This window comes from Propithecus coquereli, unplaced genomic scaffold (assembly GCF_000956105.1).
Source record: "Propithecus coquereli isolate 6110/MARCELLA unplaced genomic scaffold, Pcoq_1.0 Scaffold95, whole genome shotgun sequence".
NCBI classification, from domain to species: domain Eukaryota; kingdom Metazoa; phylum Chordata; class Mammalia; order Primates; family Indriidae; genus Propithecus; species Propithecus coquereli.
This window is the reverse complement of record NW_012155840.1, coordinates 4,783,508-4,808,092: the sequence shown is the minus strand read 5'-3', so window position 1 is coordinate 4,808,092 and position 24,585 is coordinate 4,783,508. Positions and strand designations below refer to the sequence as shown.

At 42.5% G+C, this 24,585-nt stretch overlaps 1 protein-coding gene across 1 annotated transcript in view; it reads right to left on the bottom strand.

Moving 5' to 3' along the window:
- SH3GL2 (SH3-domain GRB2-like 2) overlaps nt 1–16,005 on the bottom strand; it is a 242,853-nt gene extending 226,848 nt beyond the window's left edge. Inside the window, exon 1 of the mRNA XM_012665046.1 lies at nt 15,674–16,005. Coding sequence (XP_012520500.1) covers nt 15,674–15,718 — 45 coding nt within the window. The 5' untranslated portion in view covers nt 15,719–16,005. The remainder of the gene's footprint in view (nt 1–15,673) is intronic.
- Between the last annotated feature and the right edge of the window lie 8,580 nt (nt 16,006–24,585).

Here is a 24,585-nt window from a genome sequence, read left to right as displayed (position 1 = left end):
AAATAATCTTACAGTAATATAGAATAGCACCTGGCATATAAATTCTCAGTGTATTTTAGCTACTATTATAACTATATTTGATGATATTAGGCATATTGCATATCTGTTTTATGGCCTGCATTTTTCACTTAATAATCATGAATTTTCCCTACATCAATATATACTGCCCTATGGATAAAACAGCTACAGAGATTCCGTAATACAGACACACAGATTTCCTTCCCTGTTCCCTATCATTTGACATTTAGGCAGGTTCCAATTTTTTACCACAAAAACCACTAAAGTGAACAATCTTGTACACAAGTGTATACTAATACATTTATTTTCTGAAGATGGATTCCTAACAACACAATTACAGGGAAGAGAACTGCTGGTCTCTAGAAGTGCTATAACTGCTAATACTCCCACCAACAAATGAGAACTCACATTCTTACACTCTGGCTAACTCAGAATGTTATCATCCTTTTAATCTCTGCCAATCTAAACAATAAAAAATTTCATATTGCTATTTGATTTTGATTTTTACATTCATATCTTGGCCGCTTATAGTTAATATACTGCCTTTCCATATTCTTGTCTAATTTTTCTAACAAAGTGTTCGTATCTTCTTACTGATTATTAAGAGCTTTTACGTATTCCTTGGTTTGACATTGAAGGCTAGGACTCATCCTTAAAAACTACTGGCAATTATTTACTAGCTCTAAAACCAGCTGGTCAGGTTTCAAATCTTGACTCTGCCACTGAGACTGTGTAACCTTGGACAGCTTACTTAACCTCTCTGTGCTTCAGTTTCCTCACCTGCAAAATGAGGACAATAATGCTGCAACCTCATAGGGTTGATGTGGGCAGTAAATGAGTTACAACAGTGTCTAGCCATGCTAGCCATTTTCACAATTAAGAAATTTTATTTCAAATTTGCAAACTTGGAATTTTATGACAATATGCATTAATTTACAAATTGAGATATTTTTAAGTAGAAATACTTAGATCAAAAACACATGCAGAGGACACTCCTTTTAAATATACATAAATACGGATAAAGACAAGAAACAAGAAATATGTATTCATTTAGCAAACATCAAATTGAATGTCCACTGTGGGACAGGCACTGGGGACACAATGAAGAATACAATGACAGGGTCCCTTTCTATACCCACTCTGGAGGATACCACCACAGAACAGGTGGCTGCAGACCAGTGGGCCAAGCACTACACTTAAGAGAGGTACAACAGGCAGTGTTCACTCCACCTGGAAGGGCATTTAATCCACACCAAAGGAAGGAAGGGTGAAGCTCCCTGAGCAAACATCAAGCTGAGTCCTACAGAAGAGTAGTGATTAGTCAAGTATAAAGTGGAAGAGAAGGAAGGGAATTTCTACAGAGAGGAAAGAGCATGGTACAAAGGCTCAAAAGCAGGCACGCTGGATGGCACAATGGCAAGACAGTACAGCTGCAGCAAAGAGCGCACACAAACTCCTTAACAGGACTTACAAGGGATTTACGCTGGGAGCCCTAAGAAGGTACTGAAGAGTTTTTACACAGAAGAGCAATGATAGATTTGCTTTTTAGAAAGATCACTATAACTATACTTAGATAATGAATCAGAGGGGGACAAGACCAGAAGCATCAAATGTCATAACCTAAAATCATGCCCAAGACCATATTACCTCAGTTGTGGAACTGAGGCACTAGAGGAGAGAGAAGGGAGGAGAGCTGAAATCAAGTGACTAGTGTGACTGGTCTGGGATCTCACAGGTGCTCGGAATGGGGAAACTAGGAATGGGGAAACTGAAGTCTCTGAGCTTCTAATTCTGAGCACCTACTGATCATGTTCTACACAGCCTGATGATGGATGAGCTTGCACCATTTTCTAAATCATTTCAAGAGCTGCTCTTGAATTATGCCTCTACTTCCCTTCTGACCATCAGGCATAGGACACTGAGATGGCTGAGTGCTGCTCTAAACAAATGATCTTCCCTTTTATAAAATATAATCAAATCCCTTGTTACGGGCAGAAAACTCCTTGGTGGTCAGAAAATGGTCATCAATTTCCATAGTCAGTGTGGAATATTTTGAACAATTTAGTTGGTGCAAATTTTCGTCCTTATAAGAATGTAGGAAAAAACAAACTCAGTTTCTCCTACTATACTCTCAAAATATCCAATATGGAATACTTCTGTCACCTCTGGTCACCAAAATGTGTGGGAATTCCTTCCCCCCAACCTCAGCAACCAATTTTGCAGATGATTCTTCATCAGATGCCAGCTGGGTATCCTCTGATTCAATTCAATTCTGACACCATAAACCTGGAGATAGCATCAGACCCCACAGGTTGAGGGCTCGGTCCCACAGGATGCACCCAGCTGCAGATATGGCAAGCACAGGTTGTGGCTATAAATCTGGGTTCCCACAATCCCCTCCTTGGGTTCAAATAATTTGTGAAAGCAGCTCAGAGAACTCAGGGAAACACTTTACTTACATTTACCCACTTATTATAAAGATATTACAAAGGATACAGACGAACAGCCAGATGGAAGAGATGCACAGGGCAAGGTGTGGGAGAAGTGGTGGGGAGATTCTTTGCCCTTTCCATCGCGCCACCCTCTAGGAACCTCCACGTGTTCAGCTCTCTGAAAATCCTCCCAAATCCTATGATGCTGGGTTTTTAATGGAGGCTTCATTAAGTAGGCGTGATTGATTAAATCACAGGCCACTGGTGATCAACTTAACCTTCAGCCCGTTTTCCCTCTCCCGAGGATGGGGCAGGGGAGGGAGAAGGATTAAAAGTCTCAACCCTCTAAGCTCACCCTGGTGTTTCTGGTGACCAACCCCCATCCTGGAGCTATCCATGAGCCCTCACCACTAGTCATCTCATTAGCAGAGAAAAGACACTGATCACTCTGGAGATTCTAAGGATTTTGTAAGTTTTTTTTGCCAGGAAACAGAAAGACCAAATACGTATCTCACAGTATCATAGTCCTCAATGACACTGAATCCCTTAGTGAGGATATCCTTCACTTTATTCTTCTCTCAATCCTATGGTGTAGTGAAGGAGAAAATCTCAGGGTATTATTAGGATACCTACCACTTGTTTGTTAATCTTCAGTTTTTACAAAGGCAGAATAAACCTGAAACAGATTTACTCAAGCAAGAGTATCTAGGACTTATTTTTATGTATGTGATAGTGCTTTTTGCATTTATGACAACGATTCAATAATTTGTTTTTAGATTAGGTCAGTGTGGTTAATTATTTGTGTCAGCTAGGTTAAAGGACACCCATATATCTGGTAAAACATTAATTCTGAGTGTGTCTGAAAGGATGTTTCAGGAAGAGATTAGCATTTGAGTCGGACTGAGCAAAGATCTAGGGGCAAGCCTCACCCAATCCCTTGAGGGCCTTGATAGAACAAGAAGGTGAATTTGCTCTCTTTTCTTGGGCTAGAACTCTCATCATCTCCTGCCTTGAGACATCAGAACTCCAGATTCTTGAGCTGTTGGACTTTGGACTTAGATAAGCAGGCCCCGCCCTGTTCTTAGGCTTGCGACCTCAGACTGAGAATTACACCATTGGCTGCCCTAGGTCTCAGGCCTTTGGGCTTGGATTGAATTACACCACTGGCTTTCCTGGTTCTTGTGCTTGCAGAGGGCATTATCTTGGGACTTCGCAGCCTTCATAATTACATGAGCCAATTCCCATAATAAATCCCCTCCCATATATCTATATTTATCTATCCTATTGGTTCCTTTTTGCTGGAGAACCCTAATACAGTTAGTAATTTGAAGATGAACATAGATGCCCAAAAAGTCATGAAGATAAAATTGAATGATAAATTTTGGAAACAGTCAAATTACTTCACCATAATCATATGGAAAGAGCCCACAGAACCAGATTGCCTAAGTTCATTTGAGACATTCATGGCAACAACCAGCAGACACAGTTTCACTGGATACTGTGGGCTTAGCCATGTTCTAGGCTTGATATCAGTGACTCACTGACTTCATACTGAACTGTTGAACTATGAGACCCACAAAGGAACTATGAAAAACATTTCTTTCACAAACAATCATGCTCTCAATAACATACAAGTAAAACTGGTCCTAATCTTTATGAACATTCTGTATATGGATTTTTTTCCTCACTGACACAAATGCACCCTTCTACTAATGATTAAAGACTTCTTTGTTGCTCAGCATCTCTAATCATCAGGGAAATGCAAATCAAAACCACAATGAGATATCACTTAACTCCAGTGAGAATGGCCATCAAAAAGTCCCAAACAATAAATGTAGGCATGGATGCAGAGACACAGGAACACTCATACACTGTTGGTGGGATTGCAAACTAGTGCAACCTCTGTGGAAAGTAGTATGGAGATACCTCAAAGAACTAAAAGAACTACCATTTGACCCAGGAATCCCACTACTGGGTATTTACCTAAAGGAAAAAAAGACATTCTACAAAAAAGACACCTGCACTCAAATGTTTATAGCAGCACAATTCACAATCGCAAAGATGTAGGAACAACCCAAGTGCCCATCAATACGTGAGGGAATTAATAAAATGTGGTATATGTATACCATGGGGTACTACTCAGCCATTAAAAAAATGGTGAACTAGTACCTCTTGTATTAACTTGGATGGAGCTGGAGCCCATTCTACTAAGTGAAGTACACAGGAATGGAAAAACAAGCACCACATGTACTCACCATTAAATTGGAACTAATCAATCAACACCTATGTGTACGTATGGAAATAACATTCATTGGAAATCAAGCAGGTGGGATGGAGATGTGTAAAATCACACCTGACGGGTACAACACACACTATCTGAGGGATGGGCATGGTACAAAAGCAATTTATGTAACCAAATTGTTTGTACCCCTGTAATACTCTGAAATAAATTAAAAAAAAAAAAAAAGAAAACCCATGAAAGAGCTACTTGCTCTGATTAAATGGCACCATTTTAAAGGTTAAAAAATAAAATGAAAATAAAGACTTGTTTAATCCACCAATGAAATAATCTAACAAACAATTTATGTAATCTACATAAGTTTCGATAAACATGAGTCCCCGCCTCGTCCCTCTCAGGTGGTAGTCTCTGACTTCTATCCGCGTTGCAACCCCCATTCCTAAATTCTTATTTACCTCTGACCTCTTGGTTCCTCCTTTAGATGTTATAAAGGGCAAGCCAGCACATGTCTCATGATATCAGCATAACTCACTGCTTCATAAAAGTAAAGAGGGTAACAGTTATCGAATTTAGACAAACAATTGATAAAGAGATTTCATGATAAGCTTTCTGTTTAAGATATGTCCTTACATGTAAGGTGGTTTCTGGTGAAAATGGATCAAAATGCTTTCATCTGTATACCTTCAGACACAGAAAGTAGCTGAAAGCGCTTATAAAAAAATTAAAAGCATCTTAATGATCACAAAATATTTGTTGAACAATTTAAGTTTTGTAAAGAGTAAGAAGCTTTTCTAGCTTTTGTTGGAGCCAGGAAAAAGTAGTTTTCCAGGTCTAGAACACATGGATAATGAGCACTACAGGTATCTCTCTGGAAAATCTACACTGAGTAAAGATTTTAGACTTGTGAGCTTCAAAGGGCCTAAAGGTACACAGAGAATAATATTAATAGATGAGACAAATGGAAAGGAGCTTAATGGAGAACAATTTTATGTTTGCTAAACTTAATTACAACGTGCAATAGAAGACAGAACTCAAAAGTGCAAGGTTGAGCATAGGAACAGGACCTCTGGATAACAAACTACTAACTTTCACGAGTAAAATCTTAATAAAAGTGTTAATGATGAATATCTCCAAAAAACATTTCCTTCGGTGTACAAAGATGGTGCAGGATGGCCACACATGTAGCCACTTAAGTAGCTAACTAATGAATGGTATAAATATGGCCATCAAGCCACTGTACACAGCATCAACAGAAAGAGGCACATCAGAGTCACCTCGAGTGAGCAGTATACGCAGAGAATGACAAGAGTGAAAGGTGTACCCACCCTGGACTTAAGTCCACAGGACGCTGCACCTACAGGTTACTTCTCACTCAGGCACAGAACCCGGGCTGACTATGCTCTCCCGAGCCAAGATGCTTGACTGACACCCAGTCTTTAAACCGTATCTCAGGGCACCAGACCTCATCCTTCCCAAGTTATGTCTGCAACTGTCTACCAGTTGTACCTAGAAAACCATTCAGGGGTACGGATCCACAAATCCTGTCAAAGAACATGCGGCTAACACATCACAGACAATGACCCATGTGCTACAGGGCCCACGACTGCTCTCACCCTGGTGCTTACACAAAAACAGTCAAGTGTGCTGCTCAAATCTGCAAGCCTCAACAACAACTTAATGAACAAATGACCATGTAGCCATGTGATGTTCCCAGACTAGATATTTCACTGTGTCTATGTTGGCATCAGTTTTCCACAAACACAAAATCAGATGAAGACTTAACAGCCAACTACTCTACTCTCACTGTAAAAATCCCTAACACACTGTTGGAGGCTAATAATTCACAAACTTCTTCATAGATCTACAGTCTCTCCATTCCAATGTTAACGAAGCTGTCACTGTACTACCAGCCCACCAAGCTAAGAGGCAGCTATGAAAGTACTTAACAGCACCATTATTTAAAACTCATCAGGGACACAGAATAAACTGTTTCACCAAAGGAAAAAAAACATCTAAAAATCAAAAAAGCATAAGCATTGTAGGAAAAAAACTATAAAATATATGTAAAAAGGCACATGGAACATTAAACCTTATGTAATAAGATTCAGCAAACCAGACTCAAATTTCACACGTGTTTATGCTGTGCATGTATATATGCATATACACACATACATACACTTGTAAAGCACACATATAAACATATGGACACATAAATTAATTAGCAAGTTAGTTAATTATAGATACAAGTGATGGCAAAAACTTCTAACTTTCAACCAAAACCCACTTTTACATTCTGAGCACGTGGCACTTGCCTTCTTCCTTTGCACTGAAATTGCCATGCATTGGCCATGTCACAGGTTCCAGCTAACTGAACATAAACAGAAGTGACTGCTCTATTGGTTTTCCGCTGTTGTATAACAAATTATCACAAAATTAGCAGCTTAAAATAATGCCTATTTATTATCTCACAGTTCTGCAAATCAGAAGTCTGGGCCAGCTTGACTGGGCTCTCTGTTCAGGGTCTCACAAGGCCAAAATCAAGGTGTTGGCTAAACCAGGCTCCTATCTGGAAGCTCTAGGGAAGAATCCCTTCCACTCAGGTTGTTGGCAGAACCCAATTCTTTAAGTCTACGGTTCTAAGGTCCCTATTTTCCTTGATGGCTGTCATATAAGAGCTGCTCTCTGCTCCTAGGAGCTGCCTGCACTCCTCACATGGCCCCTCCATCTTTCAAGCAAAAATAGCAAATCCAGTCCTGCTCATACTTTCAATCTTTCTGATTTCTCCTTCTGCTACCAGCCAGGGAAATGCCTGCTTTTAAAGGGCTCATGAGATTAATCCGATCGTATAATCTTCCTTTGGCCTTATAAAGTTATAATCTCGAGAGGGATATATTCTGCAATTAAAGGTTGTACTCGCACTCAAACGGAAGGGGACTATATCAGATCAAGAGGCACTGAAGGTCTTAGCATTCTGTCTACCACCTTCCTCTTCCAACCTGGCCCATGAATATCTCCCATGTTTTTCCAAACATACTTCTTCCCTTTGTTAACCTTGAAAACCAGGTGTTAAAGATGGAGGAACCCATCCAGGGTCATCCTGGATCCCTGAAGCACACAACAGGAACTAAGAATGAAAAGGGCTTTGAGCAACAAAGTACCATTAAGACGTCTTGGTTAAGCCAAAATATTAGGACCCTCTTGCAAAGTTCAGATTAACATAGCCAAGTCTAATTTTCTACTGGTTGGAAATGAGGCCTAAGAAACAATTTCTATTGTAGTAATTGCCACATGAAATTGACAGGAAGAAAACAGATCAGAAGTCTGCTAAGTTTCTGCAGGAATTTTATAACCCAAATCAGCTATGAGTAGTCAAAAGCCTGTGACTATAAAACAATCCCCAAATATATACAAACAGGAACTTGACTAAGTTATGCTATGCCATGACTAAGTGAAGTTCCCGAAGAATCTGTCACTCATTAGATTTGGCCAAATGTAAGAAAGAATAAAAGAGTTCTTCCCAGATTGCAGACTACAGTGTAAAATCAAGGAATTTCCTCTACTGTTGGGGCCGGAGACCTCACCCGGCCTCAGCATCACTGTTATGGGCAACGACTGCCCTGACTCCCGTCTGTTCCTTTCCCAAATGGAAGTGTTACTGGGACAATATTTCTTGTATATTTAAACGTTTAGGCCGGGGGCGGTGGCTCACGCCTGTAATCCTAGCTCTCTGGGAGGCCGAGGCGGGCAGATTGTTTGAGCTCAGGAGTTCGAAACCAGCCTGAGCAAGAGCGAGACCCCGTCTGTACTAAAATTAGAAAGAAATTAATTGGACAACTAAAAATACATAGAAAAAATTAGCCAGGCATGGTGGCACATGCCTGTAGTCCCAGCTACTCAGGAGGTTGAGGCAGGAGGATCGCTTGAGCCCAGGAGTTTGAGGTTGCTGTGAGCTAGGCTGACGCCACGGCACTCTAGCCTGGACAACACAGTGAGACTCTTGTCTCAAAAAAAAAAAAAAAAAAAGTTTAGGCAAACTGTCTGTCTTACGTGCCTAACAAGTATCATACCTTGATGTTGAGGTATCTGAGCATTATAAAACTGCTCCAGTTAGGATCTATGAGGAAAGTTCAGTTTGAATCATAAGATATTTCTATTTCTTTCACATATCATAATTCAAAAGAGGCCAGAAAATACTGCCTAGAGGTCCTTCAGCGGCCAAAGCATCTAAGCAAACCTCCTAGGAGCGAGGAGATTCCACTCAAGTATTAAAGACAGCTTCTCCATACTCATCCATGTCACATATAAATTGACCCAGGGGATGGGGGAGGCAGATTAGGGTAGAGCAAGTACATCATCATATCAGAATTTACAAGTTGTACTAACTGTAAATTCTTCATAAAATTATTTCCTGAAGTATGAGACATCAGCTAACGATTTAGTATCGCATGAAAATACTTTGTTGATAGTCTGCGAAAGACTTGACAGGGTTTCACAATCATGACATTTTAGTAAGTTCAGCTATAGCCCTCAGTCTTTATTGTCCACTACAGACCATATAAATCACTCTGAAGCAGCAATCCCCAACCTTTTGGCACCAGGGACTGGTTTCACGGACAGTGTTTCCACAGACTGGCAGGGGGCAGGGGGGGTGTTGTGGGTCAGTAGCATGGAGCTCAGGCGGTGGGGGTGGCCTGTTTCCCAGCAGGCCACGGACCAGTACTGGGCCACAGCCCAGGGACTGGGGACCGCAGCTCTGAAGTATTTGGCCACCAAAAGTTATTAGGGAAACAAAACCTAAACCAAAAAACAATGAGAAGGGTTCTACTGTAAAATTTTAAAGCTTCACATCTTATCCCCTGCTGCCTCGACATCCCCACACCCAGGTGAGCAGGTAACAGTGTGAGAAGGTTGAGCCCTCTGCCTTCCAGACCACCACAGGTCTCACTCTCTCTTGGCTCCCACCTGTTTCCCCACTTGCTCAGATAAGCCTGCCCCCTTGGTGTTCCTCCCTTCATCCCCGTCGTCCCCTCTTCGTGGACAGCGATTCCGTAACTCCTAGTGAACATAATGAACTTTGTTTCCTTGAGCCTTTCCTGGGTCCCCTCTTGTGGCACCTGACAGACCATCACATAAAAGAACACAGAACAAGGGTATAAAGGATTAAAAGAACAAAAAGGAAAAAAAAGAGAGGTCAAGGAATACACTGATTTCTGACCCACTTAGTATCTTGCTATCTGGCTTTAAATGCAGACAGACTGCTAATCCCTAGAAAGCCCCACCAGGTATCCACTTTAAACCTTGGAGCGGTTCTTACACTCCAGTCCTCACTCAGTTGTCATTATTCGTTTGTCAGTGGGTCTTGCCCTTCCCTCTCCACTTCCTCAAGCTACCACTCTAAAGAATGCCCTGGGGTTGCCTGACGCCCCGAGACTCTGCATACAGCCAAGCAGCTTGGCAGAATGGAATCTGCTCTGCAAGGTTTAGCCCTTCCTTCCCTGAATATCGAACCTCTCCCTCCCACAATGACATCTGTCCTCATAGTCATCAATTGCTCCAACCAATTCTTGCCATTTTTCTAGGGTAGCTCTAATTAATTTGGAAGATACTTTAAAATTTTCCAAACAGACTGAAACAAAAATTCACATAATGTTTCAATTTGAAACACTAAAGAATCACTGTGGGGAAAAAAGCTTACAAAAATATAACTGTGTCAACAAAAACTTCAGTCGAGGAATCTCAGTCTTGAGGGAAATCATTTTTAGTTTCCCCTTTCCTTCCTACACCCCAAGGCCCATGTGCCAGTGTATCAGTGAGTTAGAGCTCATTAACCTTTTGTTTTACATGGTTCAAGTGATCCTTATTATGCAAGCATGGCCCTCTCATAAGCATTATCTTATTCAATCCTGACACCTCTGGAAAGGATCTTTTTATATTTGATTGTCCCTAAAATTAATTCAGAGAAGGCTGCATTTTGATCAGACATCCTAAAGTCCAGTAACAGAACGGTTATGATAAGAACCACCCCATTATCTCCTGATGACATGATCAATTTCTTATACTGCATTTTCCTTTTTCAGGGGAGGGGCAGCAATCAGGAATTCCTTTAAGAAGCTAGAGATAGGCAAAGGACCCTCTCTCTCAGAAAAATGCAAGTATAAAATGTGACTTACAATTTTAAAAAAATACATAGGCCCCTGCAGCCTATTATAGATTGCAGGCTAAGAACCTGACAAAGGGTACGGGAACACTGTGTCAAGCAATAACCCACACTCAAGATCTTCAAAGCAGCAGAGATTTTACTGCTTAGACCAGGCAATTAAAAAACCGAGACCTTCACTCACATAAAGTCATAACTAATTATATATTTAATTAAACACCATAATAAGTTTAATATCTCACTAAATCAACAAATGCATGAAAAGATTTATATAATGTTCTCCTGAGCGAAGCATCTATATAAAATACTGCATTTTCAATGTCATGAAAGCATGAAGAAATTAGTTAAAACAGAAAGGCATGGAACACCAATGTAATTAAATTTTCCCAGTTAAAGAATCCAAGTGTGACAGTAAGCACATACCAGACTGTATACACAGCCTACCCAAATGTGTTTTATCATTTAAAAAAAAAAAAATCAAGCCAGGCATGGTAGTGTACACCTGTAGTCCCAGTTACTCAGGAGGCTGAGGCACGAGGATCACCTGAGCCCAGGAGTCCGAGACTGCAGTGAGCTATGATCGTGCCACTTGTACTCCAGCCTGGGTGACAGAGCAAGACCTTGTCTCTTTGGGGGAGAAATAAAAACAAAACAGAAAATATAGTCTATAATGGGTATATTTCCGTCTTAGTTTTTTTGGGCTACTATAACAAAATATCATAGCATGGGTAATTTATAAATACAAATTTGTCTCTCATAGCTCTGGAGGCTGGAAGTCCAAGATCAAGATGCTGGTACGTTTCATGTCTGATGAAGGCTTGCTCTCTGCCTCAATGATAGTGCCTTGCTGCCATACCCTCACGCGGTGGAAGGGGCAGCGGTGCTCCCTTCAACCTCTTCTATAAGGTCATTAATCCCATTCATGAAGGCCCTGCCTTCATGACTTAATCACCTCCTAAAAGCCCCACCTCTTAATGCTATCACTGGCAACTAAGTTTCAACATTTCAACATATGAATTTTAGGGGGACACATTCAGACCTTAGCAATATGTTAACCAAACTCATTAAAAAAGAAGAAAGCATATCCCCCTGAATGCAACAGAAAGTCACTTATTATTTACAGACTGAATTGTTCTCTTAGATGGTGAATCAAATATAATAGAAGAATACTGTGGTGAATCATTTTATGTAAATAATGACTGTTAACAAGTCAAATTGTGTCCCCTGCCAAAATTTATATGTTAAAGTCCCAACCCCCAGTACCTCAGAATGTGACCTTATCTGGAAATAGGGGCATTGCAGGTACTTAAGATGAGGACAGTTACTTAAGATGAGGACATACTGGAAGCAAGTGGGCCCCCAATCCAATGTGACCGGTATCCTTGTGAAATGGGGAAATTTGGACACAGATACACACACAGGGAAAATGCCATCTGAACATGAAGGCAGAGATCAGGTGACACATCTACAAGCCAAGGAAGGCCAACAAAGCACCAGAAGCTAGGAGAGTGGCCTGGAATAGCTCCTGTCTAGTGCCTTCAGAGGGAACATGGCTCTACAGACATCTTAATCTCAGATTTTCAGCATCCTTGTCTTAAGAACTGTGAGACAATACTTGTGTGCTGTTGAAGCCACTCAGTTCGTGGTACTTTGTTACAGCAGCTCTAGCAAACTAAAGCAATGACGTAGTATATTTTACCCTATAACAGACTTTAGCATGTTACCATAAACCAAAATATGTCCACATCAAATGTATGATAGAGTGAAATTTTAAAAGCCATATATTTTGTAAGAGCATCACATTCCTTGGAACCAGAGTTATTTTTACCTAAGCTGCTGCCAGTTTAAAACAAGTGAAAAAAACTGACATTACTTTTGTAAAATAAAATCTCAATATGAACAACACTTACTAAATATAGAGTAATACATGCTCATTTGCCCTATTTTACAATAAAAAAAAGAATACCTTTTTTATTCTGATTGCATCTTTATGAGCAATAAAGTGCATTAAAATAAATGATCAATTTTTGCTATTTTAATATACTTACATAGTGAAAAGATTTTCTCCTCTAATAAAATTTGGCAAAAGGATTTTTTTCACCTCCAAATAGTAAAGATATTGAAAATAACTGTCAGCAAGAAGGTAGAAATACTCAGTTCTAATATGAGAACAGCTGTGACACACGTAATCAAAAATTCCAAATCAGTGGTACAAACACTAAAGGTATACTGCTTTTATTAACACAAATGTCACCTCTCCTTAAGCAAAAAAGCTCAATTCCATAAAAAGAAGAGAAATATCTGCCTGAAAAGCAGCCTTCTACTTATAAACATAGGGTGTATAATCTAGCATGTCCATTCTCCGAAGGAAGTAATTCTAAGTCTAAAAGCTTCCTCTGTAGATGTAACGGACCTGTATGGGGAAAACGGTTGTAAAAGTAGGACATGACTATTTCCCTAATTCTCCGTTACATGCAAACATTAACACCGGCTTTACATGCCCTGAAAATACACATAGGTGCACAAGAGAGTAATCTTTGCCTTTGGCTTTCTAAGACTGTGCTACACTAAATTAAGGATAAGAGATTATGTGTTGCTTCACCTTTACAATAAAAGGTTTTTCAGTTAAAAAAAAAAAAAAAAAAAAATTATGCAGTGATTCTTCATCTGGATTCAGTGTGATAAACAGTAACCTTATCTCATCACAAGCAGACCTTCTCCAAGAAGGTCTTTAAGATGTTCTTTCCTGACATAATTCAAATTTTTTTATTCCAAACTTAAGAGCTACACACAATTTCAGGATTTCGCTGAAATGGAGTTGTACGATTACTCTGTAAATTAGCAAAGCTAAAAAATCTAGGTTAGATAATTTCCTCTGTCTCATTACTACTAGTACAAGGAATAGTATCTTATGTTAACAAAATTATACTTAATGTTAATAGCTATTATTTATCAAACACTTTTTATGTGTGTTCCTCAAACTCATTTGTCCTCACATCAACTCTAAGAAATGAATACTATCCTCATTTTAGCAAGCACAGATTCAGAAGTTAAATAACTCACTCAAGGTCAGAGACAGCAGAGGTGGGATTCAAACCTTAGCCCTTCCCACTCCAAAGCCAAGGCTCACTAATTGCCTTTTAGGACACCAAGCTTTGCAACGGAAATCTTCAGGATCAAAATGGAAAACGGATGTTGTATTGGTAAATGCAGTGCTGAGGTCTGCTTTCAAGAAGTGACCAGTACCCGGAATTAAAAAAATGTTAGTAACATCAAAAAAGTCCTGCCAAAGAATTCCTGGGCAGCACACATGCTGGTTCTTTAAACCTGAAGGAACTTGAAATATACAGTTATTAGAGGCCTTCCAAACTCCATCAACAAACAGTGCACTTATATTTACGAACATTTCTGGCAGAGAGGTCACTGAAAGCTCCGATTAGAAAAGCAAAAATAATTACATTAAGGGATGATTTTTAACCAAAATAGTCTTACTTTTCTTGATTTCCTAAACTGACATACATAAATGACTGATTGTATCAAGTCAAGTCTATGGTGATAGAGATGAAGCACATATATGTGCATACACATACATATATACACACACACACACACACAGATCAATGTCACGCTGCATCTGTCCCCCTAACTTAACGAAGATTCTGTAAAGCACAGCCCTCATCTTTTCTGGATGTGGTTTATAATAGAGCTGTTATTGTGGTAGCCTGGCAAAAACCTCACTACTTCCAAGAAATTATGAGAAAGCTCACCGTTAATTAATTAAGACAAACCTATGAAAAAATACTTAAGACTAAATTATGCAAAATGTTTAAAGGTAAGCCAATAAAGTCCTTAGCTAAAGACCCCTTAAACTTGAACCTGTTTAAGAATTAAAAAAATAGTAATCACACACATTATATAAGAAATAGGTCACAGCACAAGTATTCATTTATTTTTCGCTATGTAAAATTCTTCAGCTGAACCCAATGAGATTTAAATTATTAGCACCTGACTTAATCAGTTTTATTATAATCGCTGCTTATTAACCCCATAAAGAAAAACGGGCACATCAAGATGTAAAAGGCTCACTAAAAATAATGCTTTAAAATACATGATGATTTTAAGTCTTCAACAATGTGGTTATGCTAAGGCAGCAAAACCCACCGGAAATTTTTAAAGACTCGCAGACTGCTGGTCAAGCCGTGGCCTCAGAGGAGTTTCACGACCTCAAAGGAGTTCTCCAGGGAAAAGTTAATGCACGCGCTTCCCCGAGGAAGCCCCTACCCTCCCAGCCCTCGGAGCCTGAGGACGACAGGGAAGGAGAGATTCTGACCCTGGTGGGGGAGCGGGGGAAGGGGGAAGAGCGCAGACCGCGGGCATCTCCGCAGCCACCCCCGGGCGGGAAACCGCTCGTGCCAGCACATCCCGGGACAGCCGGGCGCACCGGCACCGCAAGGTCACCCGGGAAGAGGCGACTTTACATAATCTCCCGCCGCGCCGCCCGGGCACCTGCGCGCCACGGCGGCAGTGCAGCCACGGTCCCCGTCCTGCAGCGGCGGCCCGAGGTGGTGCGGGGGCGGCGAACGGGGAGACCGGGCGGGACGCCGAGGACCCGCGGGTGCCCGCAACGCCGCACCGAACCCGGGGCGGGAGACGGAGGGCGGGCACCCAGCGCAGGGATGCCCGGAGCCGCGGCCGAGGCGGGGCGCGGTCGGCGCGGGCGAGGCGCCGGGCCGGGGTCCCCAAGCTCCCGCCGGACGGCAAACGCCGAGCGCTCCCCCTGCAGCTTCGCCCGGCACCGCTCTGCACCGCACCTGTCACGCGCCTTACCTGAGTAGCTTTGTGGAATTGCTTCTTGAGCCCGGCCACCGACATGGTGCAGGAGGACGCGCGGGCGCTGCGAGTGCAGGAAGGAGGCGGCGGCGGAGCCGGACAGGGAGCCGAGCGGGGCGGCGCGCTCACCGGGCCGCCGCTCGTCGTGCAGCCGCCGGGGCTGTGAGCGCGGGGGCGCGGAGCCGAGCGAGACGCGGGCTAGTGCGGAGAGACACCCTGACGTCAGGGGCGGGTGATGCGGCCTCTTAAAGGGGACGCGGGAAGCCCCGCCCCGAGCGCGGGGCAGGCCCGGCAGGTGCGGCAGCGCGCTGTGCCTGGGCGCCGGAGCCCGCTGAGGGACAGGGCTCCTTGGCACCTGCGGGCGGCTCCCTGGTCAGTGGGCCAAGAGCGTCCTCCTGGACGCTCCTCCGGAGGGGTCGTTCGTGACTCCGCGGGCTGCGGACGGGTGGCTGCAGCTTGGCGGTCCAGGCACCGGCAGGACTCAGGTGACTCGCACGAATTCCAGGTAGCCACGGCGGCTCTGCCTGCAAACGGCCCTCCTGCCCTTTGAGCCTGGCTTCGTGCAGCTTGAAAAGGAGGAGTGGCGTTCCGTCTGGGGTAATGAATAAATCATTGCTCCTTCCATCCCTTGCCCCGTTTGGTTGGTCACAGAAAACATATCTCCGCCCTGGTTTCAGTGTCCCTTACGCCTATATTACATTAGGGAAAGCCGCCAACGCTTCCCCGCCCCCCGCACCCACCGCCGGTCTGATAAAATTTAAAGAATGAAAAAGAAGAAGAAGAACCCTTAAACCCGGACAGGTAAATAGAATTAAATTGCGGCATTACTACAGTAATGGCATTTAATCCTCTGTTTACAGAAATGAAAAGATCCAAATGTGAACTTGGCGTTCATGAAATTATGTTAGTGGATTTAGGGTTTCCAATCTAAAATAATCATGTGAAAAAGCATGATACTAAGTTGTACAAATACTACATATGTAACCAAATGTATATGGCTGGCTGAAGTGAAACTGACAGAATTAGGCGACTTGGGAGCCGAGCAGCACTAGATGTCTTCTGTGCTGCGGTAATCAGCCACTTCCTCTGGTTTTTCTAGGACTGAGTTCCAGGGAAAGAACTTGAACGCTGTCCCCATACGGGGACCAAAGCAATAAGGAAAAGAAACCAGAGTTAAAGAAGCCAAGATGGGAGAAATTGCCAAGGATGAGTAAAGAGACAGCATGGCAGAACGGGAGTCCTAGAAATACCTTTCCTGTTTCCACAGCCCCTGCTGCCTGGTGGGAACCACAAAGCTACCCCACCCTCCTAGCCGCAGTTGCTTGGGCACGGGGTGAACATCTGATACAAGGGGGTCCTATCCAATGGCAGGGCTACCAGTCATAGACCCTCTTGATAATGTGAACTGATAATCGTAAAGGCAGAGCCAAGCAGTAGTGGACACTGGGGCAGCAGAGCACAGGACATGGAACCCACGCTGCAGAGAGAAGCAGAGAGCAGACCTCCAGTGTGGTCCTTACTGCTGTTCATATACCTTCCCGACATAACAGAATTGCACTTTCCAAACTCCTTGTGGTTAAGTGGAGGCACTGTGACCAATTTTGGATAGTGGATTAGGAAGGAAAGGTGACTGTTACTTCTGCACAGAATTTAACTGTGGGTATGAGATGCTACAGAGCTCTCTTTTCCTTCTGCAACAATATTCTAGACAGCTGCAGTCTGTCAGCCAGGATCCAGAGTGTGGACAGAGCAGGGCAAAGTCCCCAGCTGATGTTCATGGGCAATTTAGCACAAGTAAGAAATAAACCCAAGTAATTTTAATCCACTGAGGCTGGAGTTGTTAGGATTGGGCTTGTTTCTCTATTTTTCCAATATTTAAAAGGCTTTCACATACTCGTACAATAGAAAAAAGTATTTTATAGTTTAATTTTTACTACCTGGTCTCTGATCTGAACAATGGAACATTTTCATAGAACGAAGGGCCTTCATTGAAGCTACCAAGAGATAGAGCAATTAATCTACAAAGTGGAAGGGCCTGGGATGTGTGAGCCCTGGTCTCTAACCATGAAAGGTGTGAAATGGGGGCCTGAAGAGTCTCCCCAGGACTTGACAGAGCCATAAATTAAACAAAAGCAAGTCTCTATCCTTCCCTGCTTCTTCATCCACCAACTTTGAAGGCTTATGCTGCTAAACTTCAAAGGAACTACCTTAGGAGAAAGAGCTGCATAAGGGCTTTAAATTCTTTTGAAACCATGGCTAACTCTCCCAGGGACCCCCTTGGAGCTCATCTAAATCCAGTATTTCTATTGAAGCCACAATGTATGCCTGTAAAGCCCTTTGAGATGCTAACTTTGAAGAGATCCATTGAATTCCTCCTGCCAGCAGGCATCATGGTAGGAAGTGTTGGGGGTGGTAGGGGGAGGTTCCAAGATGTGTATGGGCTGGACCTTGAACTCCAAGGAATTTCCAGGCCAGTCATTCACAAACCTCTTCTTATGGACATTTTTTGTGACTTGAATGCACCAGACATTGAAAAATTCCAAAGACGGGTGCCATCTTTAGCTGCAAATCATCTGCCACAGAGGCTCTGTGGAGAAATCCAGAAGCACAATGCAAAGAAAGGGGAAGCAGAGGTCAATGAGGAAGAGCTTTGTTTGATAAAAGGTTGCTGTAATTCAACATGCTGCCCTATAGTCTCCTGAGATAAAATCAATGTAAAATGGTAAGTAAACCTAGATATGTTCAGGAAGGTCCCAATTAAATGAAACCCCCATACAACACACCTCACTAATTGGGCAGTAAATTCATGGTCAGCGATAATTCCATCACATAATTCATGCACTATTTCTCCTTGCTTTATGCCAGAGTATCTGGCAAATACTAGACCTCTTGTTAGCACAGAGCTGCTGCATCCCTGGCACTTTTCCAAGGGCCCCTAGTTCCATGGAGGCAGAGGAAAAGGAGCAGCCTTCATCTTTCCATCTTTCAGCCCCTGCTGCCACTCCTCTGGCACTTTCAAGGTCAAACTGCTCCTGACGTCATGTATAAGCTTGCTGAGGGCAAGAGACACAGCAAAGCGAAGGCATTAAACCCTAACTTCTCATTTTTAACAGATAAGAAAACAGGCAATGAAAGGAAGTGACTTACTTAGAATTGCTTTTTCTACTCTAGCCTCTTGCCTCAATTCAGGGCAGAGCCTCCAGTCAGTGTTAATATATAATAGGTTTGAATGAATGAATAAAAGAATGAACAATATATCCCTGTTACTGATACTGTGTTCTTACCACATTGGATCTGATGTTCAAAAGCCTTCACCAGATAGCACTGTACTAAAACTTGGATTGTGCACGAGGCAGACAGCTGTTCTCGGGTAAATGGCACTTAAGATTTTGTGCCTTTGGATGCCACCAGTAGCACTGGGCCCCCACCCATGATGGGCCCCCACCCAGGATGGACAGATGAGAAACCAAGGGAAAGGCCACCCCTGTTTCCTTGCTTCCAGGTTTGTCACCTACCGCCCACCCTCCAAAGGATACACAGAGAGCTTTTTTTATTTTTATTTATGTATTTCTTTTGTCTCTTTAAGGTGGAATGTGTGGGCCTTTCTCCCAGGGATGGCCACCTCCCCCACCTTTCTCTCCCACATAGCCCTCCTCCTTCCAAAGCAGAGGGGCTTCTCCCTGCCAAAACTTCCTTTTTGCTTAGCTAAACTCTATTAACCCAATCCCAGAGGAGGAGAAGAGGCTTAACGTGGTGTTTGGCTCATATTAGACTTTTACCTGGGCCATATTCATTACTTACATCCAGTTTGAAATGCCTCCAACTTCCCCAGCAAAATCTTGCCATCTCCCCGATGCCCATCTCTCGTGCCTGTCCTTTGAAGTCTTTCCCTATCCTTCTAACCTCACATCCTCTCTTTATTTTTGGAGCCTCAAAGCCCTGATTGTGCACCTCTACCATGCACATGTATATTGTAGACATTCGTATATAGTCTTAGATTCTTCTGTTTTTGAATACAGAATCTTATCTTTACTTTCATAACTCTTAGCAGATAATATAAATACCCACTAGCTAGATAGGGAGTAATTGAAACTTTAAAAGCTAGATCCAGCAGAGGATCAAAAAGACTGAAACTGCCTGGACTTCTCTCCATCTGGGCATATTGTTCAATGGTTATGGTTGCTGTTCCCTGGATATGTCCAAGCCTGGGTCTCCAGGGCCCTGTCAGTTCAGTTCCCAATGTCCTTCCCATAAATTGCCCTGTGTTTCACTCAGGCAATACGGCTCTCTTGCTTACAATCAAAAATCTCTAAGTATTACTTATCCTGTCTCCTCCCTGCAATAATATTCTAACCTCAGTTCTATTTCTTGTTTGGCTAGCAACTCAAATACAGAGATTTAGGAAACTATAGTTCTTGCTAAGCACTGCATTAGGCTTCCTTCTTAGAGGAGGGTGGACAGACTGAGTGACAAGGAATATGGTCTTTTAGCAAGTGTCAATTCTCCCTGTAAGACATTGACGTTCTGATTTACAAATCAACCCTTTTGTTGATTTGATTAGTATGTGTCAGGCTGCCAGGGCCTGAACCTCCCAAGTCCCTGGGAATTGGCAGCTGAATGCTTGTAAATAAATGCCAAGCAACTAGACTCCAAGTCGGCAGTGCCCACTCCTGGAATGAGAATAATCTTAACTAAGGGCAAATTGTTGGGGCATCTTTACCATTGGCTTTTTAGTCTATTCTTGGCTGGACGCTATCATTAGAGATGCTGAAGGCATGTTGTTAACCCTGCACACAGGCTCTGGCTAGTCAGCATGTGAAAGCTCTGTGTGGAAGAGGCCAAGTTCTGTAGCTATTTTAGTAGCTAGTTAGCTATGCAGAGAAAAGCTGTTCCTTAGTCACACTAAACACTTTACCCTGCCATCTCAAGGATGCATTCTCTTGATTACAGAAAAGTCCAGGTGTGAAAGGAGAGAGAATTTAGTTTAGCATAAACCTGTCATCAATACTGAGAACTCAGAGGACAATCTTGCAATATTCTATCTGCCTCAGCTTGATATATTAAAATAATAAAAATAATACCAATATATTTATTCTACTTTACTATGTTTTTAAAAGATAAAATTACACTTTAAAAAGGGATGGAATGATAGATAATTTACAAGTATTTAAATAGATATTTATCTTTAATTGTTTGGGGCTTTTTTATTTTCCTTTAAAAATTTTTTTTTAGATTGATCGTTTTATTAAATGTGCTCAGCTTGTATTTTCTCTGGGCTGACTCCCAAATAAAGCTAACTCCAATGACAACAAATCAAATAGAAAGCACCATTTAAAACTGCATTTCAAACATATGCGTTAACATTAAAACTCCACCCTCTCAGAATACCAATTTTCTCCAAGGTCCAGTTACAAGGAGTTTGCCAAGTAGGGAACTCCTTAGATCAAAGATCTAGAAAATACTTTTAGTTCCCCATGAATACAGTTAAGTTGAATTGGGAAACTTTTGACAGCAATTCTTAAGATGCCCTTAACTTTGAAGGTATTATGGGGGGAGGAAATCCCATCCCAGCCTGTAAGCATAAAACCAATGAATGCATTTAACAGTGAAAAATCTCCCCTAAGGCAGAATTGACTAAGGAGTCAGGGGAGGAGAAGGCATGGATAGAGCAAAGGCAGAAGGCTTTTTTTTTGTTTTAAGTGGGGGAGATCTGGGCATGTTAATAAACAAAGGGAAGGAGCTGGTTAAATGGCAGATATACGTCATGCTGGAGACTTAGAGGCTCACTGAGCCCAGACACTGGAGGATGCAGGAGGGCAGGAAGAAAGTCCAAATGGAGAGGCACCTGGTAAAGGAGAGGGATGCCTGTTCCCCTGAGACGCAATAGTGCTGAGAAGGTGTGGAGGGATGAAGCCCAAGTAGTGAGGCGAAGAAGGGCTGGTGACAGGTGGGAGAGCAGCCAGTGCAAACAAGGGAGATGCCTAGGTGGCCCCTCGCCTGCTCAGACTGAGAACACACAGCATTGCTGGCCTTATGCACTCTGGCCGCTTCCCCACGTGTCCAACCTCATGACACCCAGCACCGCCGTGTACCCCGATCACCGCGCTAAAGATCAGTCCCTGGCGCACTCTGTCATCTGGCCAGGCTTTGCATACACTGTTCTCTCTGCCTGACTGTTTTCTGCTTTACGCCCGGCCAATTCCCGACACACCCTTCAGATCTCTATACCAAAGGCCCCTCTGCCTTCCCTGACAGGGTCAGATCTCACCAGTGTAGTCCTTTAGAGCTAAGCACTGCTCTCCTTTGATAGGATTGTCACAACTGTGATTTTGCACGGATTATGAGATTTTTAAAAATATCTGTCTGCCCCCTCCCCCACTATTCTGCAGACTCCACGAGGGCATGCGCTGCTGGGTTCTGTTCACCGCTGCATGTCCAGCATACACGGAAAGCCTGGCACACAGCACATGCTCTACCCATGAATGAATGAATGAAAATAAATTTTAAGTGTTTCTGAGGCAAGATGATGGCCCAGCTTCCTAAACCTAGCTGAACAAGATCGGGGGCCCACATATCGATGGGAAAGTTGCTTAGTGACCACCACATGAAAACTGGTTCCATCAATGAATGTATGATAAAGCTCCTAATAAGTCATACGGAAAATATATCTGTATGAACCTGAGGAAGGGAGAAGTCATGGTAAAAAGGGGGAGGAGAATGGGGGAGGTGAGACAAGGGAATTAACTTTGGATCAGATCTCAAATTTCATCACTCAGGGAAGCTCAAGTTGGCATAATAGGTAGACATTCACATTCAAGCCCAGAACATACAAAAAAATAACTTTCAAATTCAGAATGAAGATGGTAAAAGAACCTGCAGCCAATAAGACAGTGTAAATGTTCAGGCGTTACAGCGTAGGGGAGGGCAAGGGTAGTGGAGACCCACTGTGATCCTAAGATTTAGGATTAAGATCTGCACATGATGCCAAGCCTTGCACCCTTTCTGGACTCCCTCTAAGGCTCGCTTTGTTACTCCCTGTCCCACCCCCATAAATCTTCCTCAAGTGTCTAATTCCATAGTGTTCAAAATGTGATCCCCAGACCAGCAGCATCAGCATCTCCTGAGAATGTGTTAGATTAACAAACTACCGAGTCCCCACCCCAGACCTACTGGATAAACCACTCTAGGGGTGGGGTCAGACGACCTGGGACTCCAAGCCCTCCAGCTATTGTGATGTATGCTCCAGTTTAAGAGCCTCTGGTCTCTACATTGCAGTGGTAGTGCTGAGAGGGAGGGGTGGAAACTTTAAGGCCAGAAGCCTCAGGCAGCCAAGCACAGCTTTCCCCTATGGGAGCCCATTGGATCTTCATGATGGGCTGGTATTATTATTTCTATTCCACAAATAAAGCAATTGAGACAAAATTAGTAAGCACTTTGACTAGAGATTTGGAGCCTGTATCAGTTTGCTAGAGCTGCTGTAAGAAATGACCACAAACTGAGTTGCTTGGAACAAAAATTTATTCCTTCACAGTTCTGGACGCTAGAAGTCTGAATTCGAGGTATCAGCAGAGCTGGTTCTTCTGAGGGCACAGAGGAAAAATCTGTTCCACAACTCTCCCCTAGCTTCTGGTGACAGCCAGCATTCCCTGGCATTCCTTGGCTTATAGACGCATCAATCCAATCTCTGCCTGTCTTCTGGACTTCTACTTCCTGAGTGTCTGTGTCTAAATCTCACTCTTACAAAAACACCAGTCATATTGAATTAGGGGCCCACACTATTCCAGTATGACCACATCCCAATTTATCTAAGTACATCTGCAATGTCTTATTTCCAAATAAGGTCACATTTTCAGGCACTGGGGGACAAGACTTCTACACATCTTTCTGCAGGACACAACTCAACCCATAATAGGGGCCCCACTGAGGACTCCTGTTGAGAGTACTGCTTATTCCCTAGTGTTCTTGCGTTACCTTCCCAACAACAGCAACGCAGAGACACTTGGCAGATGTCCTTATTTAATGCCACTGCTGAGAAAAAGTAACAAGGAGAGATAAATTATTCCCTTCATACAATGTGTGTCCCCAAACCAGTGATGTTTACATACATCAACCTAGGACATTTTCTGGGACCTTTCTTCTCATTCTGTATCTGGTACATTTAAACATAATACAGGCAGTTTCCTCCTATTGCTTAGATCAATACTCAGTCATTTAAACACATAGATTAAAGAAAAGAACGTAATAACTATCATCCATCCCACATTACTCTGTGTCCCCTCTGGCTTCAGCCACATATTATAAAACAGAGGGGGAGAATCATTAGGCCTGAAAAGACAGAACTGAAATTCAAAAGACTATAAATGCAAAACTACTCTATAATTTTGGGTAAGCCATTTGGGTTCACAGTTCTGCCTACAGAAAAACTGGAAATGTTTATAATCTACTTATGGGCGATTCTTAAGCATTAAACACTCAGGGAGGAAGATGAAGCTGGTAATTCAGTACCCACACATCTCACCTCTCACACTTAATCTTCTGGAAGCACAACCAGCCTGAGGATGCACGTTACCCTTCCCTGTTTTCTGTTTAAGAATTTTGCAAACCAAAAGGAATAGAGTGCTCAGACTTAGACTTTATCATAAAAATTTTTAAAATACAAGTAAACAGTGAGAGATCAACACTGGGCAATATAAAAAAAGAAACTCCAGTTATTTCCGTAAATGTAATTAAAGTGCCTAAGAAATAAATGAAAAGGATCAACCCCAAGATAATTACCACTTTTAATTTCCTGAATTTCATTGAATGTAAACTATCATTAAATTTTCAATTAGATTCAGGGAGAAAGATTGATATGTCTCATATAATCCGAGTATTTGCTCTCATTTAGTCTCCCTTTGTCTAACATTTTG